At 36.3% G+C, this 11830-nt stretch overlaps 1 protein-coding gene across 1 annotated transcript in view; it reads right to left on the minus strand.

Annotated features, from left to right (window-relative positions):
* Window positions 1–7275, minus strand: part of LOC104075508 (epidermal growth factor receptor substrate 15-like) — a gene marked incomplete at its 3' end in the record, with an annotated part of 27321 nt that extends 20046 nt beyond the window's left edge. Inside the window, exons 1-8 of the mRNA XM_009576040.1 lie at window positions 7180–7275; window positions 6776–6823; window positions 5683–5778; window positions 5185–5250; window positions 4603–4728; window positions 4073–4132; window positions 2227–2427; window positions 513–658 (exon numbers count right to left, since the gene is read on the minus strand). Of these exons, the coding sequence (XP_009574335.1) occupies window positions 513–658; window positions 2227–2427; window positions 4073–4099 (374 nt within the window). The remainder of the gene's footprint in view (window positions 1–512; window positions 659–2226; window positions 2428–4072; window positions 4133–4602; window positions 4729–5184; window positions 5251–5682; window positions 5779–6775; window positions 6824–7179) is intronic.
* Between the last annotated feature and the right edge of the window lie 4555 nt (window positions 7276–11830).

Consider the following 11830-nt stretch of genomic DNA (forward strand, 5'->3'; position numbering starts at 1 on the left):
GGGGGGGGGGGGGGAAGCTTTTCCTACCAGAGTGCCTTGGAAGAGCTTATAGTGGGGAAAGAATTAATAAAGCAGGAGGTGTAATCACCAGCTGTAATGAAAGGCAAACAAGCTGCAGAATTAAATGGGCTGTAAGGCTCGTGTGCCAAGAATTTCATACAGATAATTCTCATTACCAGTATATGGATACTATCTGTGTTTAGATACACAGCAGCACTATGATGGCTTAAATACAGGGATTTAGCTGAAGTGCAGTATTTGTTTGTAACAGTCTGTGTTCAGGCACTTTACTTCCTCCCCTAGGAGATGACGCATAGCATAAACCCGTTTTCCTCCCATTTCTGTCCAAAAGTAGAAGCAAGTATAGCTTATACAGCGGCCATGCTATTATATACAAAAGCCAACTTTCACTTTCCAGAAATGTCAACATAGCACTTTTCATGAAAAGTGCTAGGAAGGAGCGAGAACCATGCCATCGTCTGAACAGCTGTCATGGAAAAAAAAATCCCTACCAGATATGTGCAAGAAGAGCAGAAGGTAGTCCTGTCTTCAAGAATAGTTCTCTGGCTTCCACACCTGACACAAATCCATCCATGTCCTTGTCAGTTTTCACAAAGATCTCATCATACTTAATTTTGTCTGCAGGCGATACAACCCACTAAAGGGGGGTGGGGATGGAAAGGGGGAAAAAAACCAAACAAACAAAAAAAACAAACAAAAACCATAGTACTAAGATATAGGCCGTTCTGTTTTCAGATAGTTACTTTCAGAGTTACATAATTCAAAGACTACAACACAGATTTAAGAAGTGACATAGGTACCTAGTTCATGAACCAGTTTTATCCTCCAAAATAGAGATGCACAGAGATCCACAAGCAACTCCAAAAGCAGAAGCAAAGTATTTACATCAGTGAAGAACCAAGACTGGCTGATACCGCTCTGCCTCTTTGCCTATGTGTTAGAAACACTCTCTGGAGCCCAGATCTCCTCCCAGCATGGGGTTGTGCCCTCATCACTGTGCTCAGTCACAGTCCTGCTTACTGTCTGGCTCCATCAATTTTATTCCTCTTTACACAGCTGGAGACCTTTAGCTGGAGGGACTGAAGAACTGCTCAAGCCCAGACTACTAACAGTTGGCACATTCCAAATTGTAGAATTTACCTTCAGTCAAGGTAAAGACAGGAATTATAGCCACTTCTCTTACTTCAAGAATTTTTTCAAACACTAAGCTGCTATAAAGATTTTTTTTTTTCGAGTGAAAATGCTTTCAGGTGCATGCTTGTCGATGCTAATTAATTTCAGCATACAAGGACACTTAGATGAATCCCAAATGGTGCTGTACACAAAACATACACTGAAACACTCATCCAGAATGGCATTGCTTTGTAATACACACAGCAAGACTTACCAAGTAAACTGCCAGATGAAAACCTTGGCACTTCCAGAATCAAGGTGCCAGTTTCTCACTGATTACTCAAATATGGGTACCCAAATGTTCAAGCAGTATCTTATGCATTAAGTTCTACAGTTCTCACCTCAGATCCCCTTCTCATTTTTTTCTTATGTTGAATAGAACGAGTAAGTTATAATCTACTTGGAAAGACATCTTCCCAAATTCTGCATTCTAAAATGACCAGGATTAAATAAGATGCTTGGAGGGGTGGAAGGCGTCAAGTTTCTTAATAATTACATTCAAAACAAACACCAAATCTTGTGTGTTTAGGTGGATATGCCAGACCATTTGTCTCCTTTTCCCATTGCTTGCATTTATCTATTCCATTTTCATTAATGTCTTCCACAAATTGCAGGCATGCACATACATGCTTGCCACAAATCGTTTTATGAACTTGTCCATATTCAAATCAGTCTTCAGCCATAAGACTTACGTTCTGCAGATGTGTATCTGGACTACATTTTTAAACTGTTTTCTTAACATTCTGACCTTTGGTTTGATGCTTTGAAATAATTTATTTTAAAAAAATCTTCAAAATCTTTACTAAATAATATTCTTTTATCTAACTGTTTATATCTGAAGACATGTAGAAAAAGCAGAAGATAAATTTCATACCTCTCCACCTGGTCTTCCCATCAGTCTCCTCAAATTCATCAACCAATGAATAGGGCAGGAAGGAAACTAAACCTCTATCAAGACTTCATACAGGCAGTCTCCAAAGCACAGCATTAAGAGCAGAAATCTTCTAACCTCAAGCAACGTCACAACTATACCTGTGTTAATGGTGTTTTGGCAGCTAAAACGCCTACAGGTGGCAAGGACTGATGAGACTCTTTGGTAGATGTTGAAGATGGAATTAATGGCATTGCTCCTGGAACACTAATCGGTTTTCTCTTGGATGGTGGCACCAAAGCTGCAGGCAGGGACATTGGCACTGGTTCTTTCTCCAAAGCACAGTACACCAAAAACATGGCCTGAACAAGAAAACAAGGTGTGTGGATACAAATATATAAGAAATAAGTATCTATATAAATTAAAGAATTAGTTAAGAAATAACTTCATAGCATTTTTTCCATTATGTTTCTCTTTACAAGCCCCCCTAAACTGAATTGCAGCTTATTGCCTTCTGACCTGTGTTTGTCATTACTACTTTCTTTTGAGGTTCAGTGCTTAGTAAATGAAGTTCAGTATCTTTTAGAACATTAAAATGATTCTCCTAAATATTACCAAGCTTGTACCACCACTTGTGGAATTTTATCTGGGAGAACATTTATTTGGGAGAACACTTTAAACAATTTTAATTTATTCACTGTTTTCTCAGGAGTTGCTCCACTTAGTGACTATTCTTTTGTTGTGGTTGTACGTTTTAATAACTTTATGACTGTTGTTCAAGACACAGAACTGTATCTTAAATAGATGTTATAATACTTTACAGATTATCAGTTTATCTCCAACATTTGCCTAGAGCATATCAATCCTCTGATCTCAAAGCTAGAAGTCTGAAGAATTACAGCATAAACACAGGAAATCAAGTATAGTAACAGTTAACTACTAGGGTCTTAAAGGAATTGGTTTCAGAAGAAACTGAAGCATATAGGTGCCTGCAGATGACTACAACAATATTCAAGAAAGCAATTTTTATACTTTCTCAAAAATTTATGTGACAGCAGAAAAGGTAAATTCATCATATTTACATTACAAAAAAAAAAAAACAAAACACAACAAAGCAAGGTTTTGATGTTGTCCGTAATGGCAATTCTTGGCAATTAAACAGGTATTTTGAACTTTCTTTTTTTTTTTTTTTTAATTTTGACTCTGAAAGGATGAGCAATAGTTTAGTTGGTAGAAATCAGAATTAAAGGCTGGCTTTAGTGCCACTTGAAGACAGAAAGGTCACATTACTTTTTCAAGATTCTTGCAACGCAGAATGCAGTTAGGATATTTTGTTAGCTTTTCCAAACCTTTAAACTTAGGTTTGATATTTCTCTGCACAAAATGAAAACCTCTCCTCCAAGAGTGAATTTATAATTCCCTCCTCTCCAATTTACTTACATGCAACACGAAGCTGAAAGTTTTGAGGAAAAAGTTGATGCATGGTTACTATCGCATACAAGACTTAGAGCCTTCAACAGCAAGAGCCTCCCACTCTCTTCTCACTTGCCATCTCTTGGGTGAAGTGAAAATTATCTACTACTTCTTATATTATTTCATCAGTCCTGGCATTAATAGTGTTAAAATTCTAACTAGCTATGAACTTTTGAAGAATTTGTACATAATTTCTTTAAAATTTTCCTCAAAGGTATCTTGAGGCATTCAAGTACTATAAACACTGAAGGTTAAGCTAAAACTTATTCAGTGAAATCACTCGGTCTCTCATGGGACAGCAGATCACAGGTATAAGTTTAATGGCTCATTTATCCCCCAAAGAAAGTTTCTGCTGTGTAATGAGAGACATTCAATAAACTGAAAGAAACATTAACTAGTGCTAAAACTTGATTAAGGTCTCTGAATAAAGGCAATAAATGAACCACACAAACAGTCAAAAAATAATACACGATGCATCTATTTTAAACCTCTGCCATTAGGCTTTCAAAATCCCAAGAGGCAGAAGATACTTACAACAGCAAACTCATCTCGATCCAACATTCCATCACGGTCAATATCGCTCAATTCCCACACCTACCAATAAAAAGCAGAATATAGGGAAGTTTGCCTAAACTGCAGCAGTTTCCTATTTAAAACCTCATTAAAAACAAATGTGAGAACAGCCTCCCTCAACCATATCCTAAGTTCTATTAAGATTAACAGCATTCGTTTTCAGTGGGCAACATACATTCATATAAACCATGCAAAAGAAGAGAGATTCTTAAGTTGGAGACAGAGTGCACTAATGGCACCCTGCCCTAAACCAAGTGTTAAAGAGTACACGTAACTGATACACTGTGGTAAGAAGCAATCTATCAAAATACCGAAAGAATTTTTTTTCCCCTTTCTTACAGTTTAACAGTTATACATGTGTGGCCACTCTGTAAGAGAGTATTTAATAGTTAGGCTTATTACTACAAATCTTCAATCTGAAAAACAGATATTGCTGGGTGTAGCACAGTTATTATTTGTGAATTAACAATTAAGTAGAAAGATATTCTTACTCGTCCTAAGATATCCACTGGCAGTTTTGAGTTAAGGAGCACAGGTTTCACCTTATCACCTGACAACAGTCCATTCACAGGATTTAGGCTGTCAAAAATAGCATCATACTTGGCCTTGTCTTCCAGCTACGGGGGCAGAAGAAAAATATTACTTATGGACATAGTCACACTTGTAGGCTAAGAAGCAGTAGTTCCTTCAAAAGTATTAATTTTTTTTCTTAAGTTACAGTTGGAAACACACAGATTGCAGTTCCTGACGTTTAAAAGAAAATACGAAAGAGATATTATTTCTAAGTCAGCTAGAGACTCATCCAAAACCCAGTGAGATTTACTCTTCAATTATTTTCATGACTTCAGCTAACTATTCCCAATAAATCAAATTTCTAAACACAAAGAGATTTCCCAAGGTACAAGCATTTTTATCAAATTAGGTCTACTAGCCCAATTACAGATTTGACATGAATGGTAATTTATCATACTTTATAAACTATAGCTATCAGTAGCATTATATTTTTCTCAAACACTTATGTTTTCTTGCAAATCACATCATAGTTCTAGGCAATAGCCCAATCTTTAGTTTACCTTAACAGCCCATGGTACATCACTTGATGCTGTTCCACTGAGTAGCAAAGGACTACTAGTATCAGTCTAAAGAAAAACAGGGAAAAAAACCCCACATTAAAAGAGAAATGGTTCTGACCTTGCAAAACCACTCCTGGTGCACCCTGAGAAGGTGCTTATTCTCAAAGCCAGAACTGCATTTTAGTCACTCATACCTTAGTTAAGGATATCAAAGTTTACAGTAAGAAATTTAAAATGTTTCTTCCATTAAGGACAACGCTAATAGAACAAATACCATATATATTCAAATTATACACAATTTTATATTCAAATCCCCACTAGAACATGTAGCACCTTATTCTTATTCCACATTGCTTAATTTTCCCCTATTGTAGGGCCCTATTGCCCTACAACATCACTTTCAGATGTGTTCGGTATTTATACCAAACCTTTCTAATTGTTCACTTAAAAGCAGTTCTTATTAATGAGTTGATATGTTCAATTAAAAAGAAATCTTACAAATCTTGGTGGAGGAACAGGCAAATTAAGACTACTCAGGGAAACATCCAATCCATTCTGTGCACATGCTACAAGTCGTAAAGCCACAAAAAATTCCTACAGGAAAAATGAAATTTTAAAGGATTTATTATATGAAAATACTCAAATTTCAGAAGAATTATGAGCTTTTCTAGTATTGCTATATACACAAAGGGTTGCAAATGGCTTCAAAGGGGGTCACAAAGTGACAGAAAGCAGCAGTCAGCAACCACTGAATTCCTCAAAGGCAAGCTCCAAGCATTTAGTAGCTTCCTGGCTAGTGTAGTCAGTTCTCAGCACTCAGTTCTTCAATGGCAGAGCAGTGAAAATTTAAAGTAGCAATTACAGTTATTTATCTTGGAGGAACTAAGTTGATCCCAAAGGTGGCAGTTGATGGAGGGGCAGGAAAGAAAGGTAGAACACATGAGAAAAAATGAAACAAAAGGAGAAGTCTGAAAAAAAAATTTGTTTGGTAGATGCTACAAACTCCTCCTTTTCCTACCACAGGATGAAGCAGCTAGCTCTCCACAGGCCGTTATTTAAGTAACTACACTTCAGACCAAAAAGCAACAGCAATGCACATTAGAGCTTTTCAGTAGCACCACTGATATGCAAGTCTGACTGCCATACTGCTCATCGCTACAACTTTGGAAGTACAACTCCAAACAGAATGTACTAGTGTCAAGTCCACCAAAATTAGATACACAGATACAAGAATTCTGAAGATTTTACTAGAATTTTTATTCCTGCATTGTTTCTTCCAAGATTAAGAGGAAAAGCACCTTTCTAGTAAATACAGCTCATTAACCTTTAAATTACTTCTCAGTATATTGTATTGCACAGCTACACAGCAGCTCATTTTATGACTTGAAGAAAAACTGATAAGGTAGCTGAAGGCTGCTTAATTATTGTAGCTTACACTGAAGTGGGAAGTACATATCCAGTTGCAATTAGAAAAATCTGGAAAAAATCCGTTACAAAAACTGCTTTCCTGAATCAGTAATCTTAACTTTTATCTTATTTCAAGGCTTGCTAATGGTTAGAGTAACCTCATACATCATATAAATAATCATACCTGTTTGTTCAGGATGCCTTTGCCATCAGTGTCAGCTAAGTCCCAAATCTAAAACATAAAAATAATAGACACAAAAAGTTCCACTGCACTGAGACGAAGTTCACAAGTTCTCACTCCATTTAACGATGCATTCTTGGACAAAAGTTCAGGTCATAACTTTCATGATAGCACTTATTTGTGGTGAAAAATTTAAATATTGTTTTAATTTCCACCACAAACTACATACATCGTAGAATAATCAAGGATACTGAAGTTGGAAACTATTGGATAGCACAACTGAGAACACACTAAGGAAGATCACTGTATCACTGTAAGGTATCCTTTAGTACCACTAAGTATTTTCATTTACACAGGATACTAACTGAAGCAAGAGACAGGATAATTAAATAATTGTCATTAAATACCTTTCCAAGTACCAAATCTGTCAATCCAGACTTTTTCAAGAAAACAGCTGCATCAGAAGCTAACACTCTTCCAGCATTAGCAGAATCAACCTGGGGGGAGAAAAAACCCCACATGACAAACTAGCTTTTGAATTGATGCAATCTCTTTACACAGGCTCTCAAAAAGCTAGCTCAAGAAGAATGCTCAAGAAGAATGCTCAAGTTAACACTGTCACTTTGAGAACAATCTTCGACTTCTTTTTTTTTTTAAATCATATTACATTAGAAGTAAGACATTTTGAACTAGTTGCTCCAGATTTAATATTAATAGGCATACTCTGGAAATTGATATCTTAAACTAACACTGCCAATTTAAGATATATATATGCATATATACCTAAGCATCTTTCACACTCTAATACATTTTACAATGTTACAGAAAAATACACTATTATCCCCATCTGTCAGCAGGCAACTAAGACACAGGGAGAATAAGAATTTTGCCTAGACGACCCAGTTTGGGGCAGAAGCAAGGAAGGCAACCCAGGTCTCCCAAGTTACAAGCCAGCACCCCAACACAAGCTTACTCTTATAGGTCATCAATGAAGATTTAGATTAATTCCACTTAAAAAATGAAGAAAAAACACTAATACATACGCAAGCAATCAAATTTCCACTGCTGTAAGTTTCTAACCATTTATTATGCCTGGATTCAAGGTCTCCAGTAGAAAGTTTCAAGTACAGACAAAGGCCCAAGAATTTCTCAAGTTATGCAACAGACAGGGAAGCTTGTCCACATTAGGCCATCATCTGAACCTATCTAAGTCGCCCTTTGTAATCACAGAATTTTCTTCTTGATGCCTGCAAAACATCTGATTTGTAAGCAAGAGAAGTCCCAGAGTTTGATTACATTTAACTGTCCAGCTCTGAACTCATTATTGTTATTTCTGAAAAAGAAGGCTCTGCTTGAAGATACCTTTACCACCCTACAAGAGGAAAATGCTTACTCCCTAAAGTGAAACTTATTTACACAATGAAAAAGTTGGTAATAGTTCTGGCAGATTATCAACCAGCATGCATTTCTCCCTGGATCAATAGGGAGATAATTAAAATAGATTGTTATTCAAGCTCCTAAATGAAAACAGTGCCTCAGCTGTACCTTCAGGTAGAAGAAGCAAGCAGTAAAACTTGTGTCACATACGTGAGTACAAGGAAAATAGAGGAAAAGCTGCAAGTCTTTGAGGGCTTAAAGCAAAAGGATGCCTAAAAAGGGCACAGTATGGAGAAGAGGACTAAGGGTATCTTCAGTCAATTCAAACTGTCAGGCTTACTACATCAGACAGTAGCTGTACAGGTCCTACAAGATCTAGAGATCAAATAATATATTACATTTTATAGATAAAAATTATATAATATTTTCTTCAAAAACAAAGTCTTCCCATCTATGATCAGCTGAGACGCCCTGAAACTGAAGAATTTGCGACATGATCAACATTTCAAAGAACAGGAAAGAGGCAACAGACATCACTTACTTTCCACACTTCCTGGAGAAAAAGAGACAGAGAACCAAAACTGAAATCATACAAATAAATGAGATTGCATGGAAAACTGAAATACATCCACAAAAAGAGTAAGTTGATGCTAGCATTAGATTTCCTAGCACACCTTTTTGAAGATCAATGCTTTTTGAGCACTTGCTGAACACCGAGTCATCATGGCTGTCTTTGAAATAGCCTGAGAATGCCTGGTGAAAACTAGTGCTTCAGATAGAACAGCAAGGTTGGGACTACACAGCAAAACACTTGATGATGATGATGATGCATTGCATCATTTACAGTCTCACAGCTTTGTGTTTAAACAAAGACTATATTCAATTTTTTGTTTGGAACAGAAGACCAACCTTCCAAGTTCACAGATGCAGCACACACAAGGTGCTCAAAGCAAACAGCTCCCAAAGATGGGCTTAGAACTAGCCAGTGAAAGACTGCAGAGAATCTATCATTTGGAAAGCATACTGCAGCAGATGAAGGTTGTCTGTAGACACTTCTGCTTCTAAAAGTGATCAAAAAAAAAACCTCTGAAAGCAATCCCAAAAGCATTATTTAATACGAATGTGAAAACATCTTTCGTTTTCAACATAACTAATATGATTTTAATTAGGAGACTTTGTTTCCTATAATTGAGGATTCCCTGATCAGGGTAATAAAATTACAAACACTACAGCCTTGTAGTTAGCCTGCTCCTCAGATTTTTAAAATATCTAATTCAGTCTGTATGGGAGAGCTGTTCACATTATAGGCAAAAAAGTTGCCAAGACATTGCATCAAATCCCCTTTTCCGTTAGCCAAGTCAACCTTGCACATAAGCACAGTAATCCTGGCATCCACTCAGAAAACCTCCAGCCTAGGACTTTTCTACTCTTTTGGGAAAGTCACAAACACCATATCAGCTGTGTTTATTTTTTATTTGCTCACCTCCATCCAGAGGAAGGTGACTTTAAGGGATTTAAGCAGGATTCTTATTTAACCCAATATGGATACAGTTTCTTTTTGTGCAACTCATTCCCTATATTTTAGTAACCTTTTTTTTTTTTTTTTTTTTTTTAAAAGGACTGATTTCAATTTCTTTACCAATTACTGAGCCTTGCATGCTGGGATGGGGGTACTTACTAAGTATTAAAATAGTGCAGAAAACTGGCTTATGTTTGACTATCTGACTGAGAAGATCACTGGTGTTTGTCAGTTATACAACAGCTGAGTAGAGGTTTTTCTCTGATGTGCAAAAAGGATTTATCATAGCTCTTGTTGCAAGTTGTTTTTTGTAGGGCCAGAAATGATTAGAAGTTAAAGACATATATCTGATGTCATTAGGTCACAAGGTAACAGTGAGAAGTACTTCAACTCAGGATTCATCAAGAATTCATCAGCAGCTCAGGCATACTGCTTACCTGCTACACTGCATCACATGATTAAGTAATTTCCTATTACTTTATCACATGTAAATTTATCCTTTAACCTCACTCTGTTTTGAGGGCCAGTCTAGAAAAGGTTAATCAGAAAACCTTTTATTAGAAAGAAAAGTGTCCCCATCTAAAGTTTAAGATTTCAATTGCATTTTAAGTACAAAGCCCAGGACTTAAAACTATTTCACAACATATGTTATGCAAGATGAATTATTTTAAGTTTGTGATAGAACTTGAAGTGTACTAAGCATCAGAGCTATTTCAGGTGATGAATTTATTCTCAAGTTACACTGAATGCTCTGAAGCGCTTCTGCTATGAAAGAATAAAAACATGCTCTACCAGCACCATAGGATAAAGTGGGAAATGTCTTTAACTCTTCTATTCTGAAAGTTGACATCTTCTTATCTAATGGAGGGAAGGAAAAAAATTATCTAATGCAACTGAAAGTCTTTAGATACAGTACATCGGAAAGCTACTCTTTAGGACTGCAGAAAAGAGTTTGGCTGAGCAAGTCAGAAAATTAATCCTCTAGAAAACAAATCCATTGGCACAACTTCACTAACAGTAACATCACTTTTAAAGAATCCCTGTTCCTGTATACTACTGAGACTGCTAAACAACAAGTAGTGCTCCAATTTCACTAGGCTATATATTCCAACAAATGCAAGATGTTAAGTGACTTAGGAACCAGTATCACATCTGTGCTCAAATTCATTTTCTTTATCCAACTTTTTGCTTCACACTTCAGTTGTTAAGCAATTGCAATCAGGAGGAAGAGACAGACAGGCCTGTGGCAAAGATGATACATGACAGCGATAGTCAGTAGCACTAAGCTAGGACACCTAACGTGCAAAAAAATCAGCTCCTTGCCTTTTCTTGTGACCTGATAATGATCACCACAATACGGGATTCTCCTAAGGCTTTTAATCCAATGCCTAGAGATAGACACACAGTGGATTTGACAATCCTACTGAAGGAAAACTTTGTGAAGGTGATACTATCTCCTTCAACCTTCAGGAGCCATCTGAACTTAGCTCAAGGTAAACTCTCTCTTCTTGTTTAGCAATTTCAAAACTGCTACTCTCCCGTAGTGGGAAAAAACCCTTGTTAAAGTAGAATAGAAAGCTCAAACTTTCCAGGCATCATAGGCTGATACACTTTAACTGCTATTTTATACACTTGATAATGGGACTAATCCTCTAAGCACGATCCAAAAATAGAGCGTGGATAGAAATCATGGTCTTCTCTCTTCCCCAGCAGATAAGCTTACATTCTAATGTTGACACCCAAAAGAAGTTCCTAAATAAAAAGGTTATTTATCACTATATCCTGCCTTAGGACCAACAGACAGGAACATTACCAGTTGCACAAAGGAGAAAAGACTTCCTATAAGGTTGGTTTTTACATGGTTCATCAATTACTCATCAGGTCTTTATATTAAAAAAAAACAAACTATTTTTAATTGTTTTATACAATTATTCTTTTAGTTTACATTTCTTTACAAGTTTTCATTTCTTTACAATTTTTCATATACCTATGTTTGTACAATAAGGTATATTATGCACATGATACAAAATATTGCTATAATAGAGTAGTTAAAACAGATATTTTTCAAAAAAGCTGTATTATAGGAATTAATACACCTTATTTTTGCTGGACCTAAATATAAAAGACAGGTCATAAATAAAATTTATATTATTGTATTTTAT

This window comes from Fulmarus glacialis, unplaced genomic scaffold (genome assembly GCF_000690835.1).
Source record: "Fulmarus glacialis isolate BGI_N327 unplaced genomic scaffold, ASM69083v1 scaffold7034, whole genome shotgun sequence".
NCBI lineage: Eukaryota > Metazoa > Chordata > Aves > Procellariiformes > Procellariidae > Fulmarus > Fulmarus glacialis.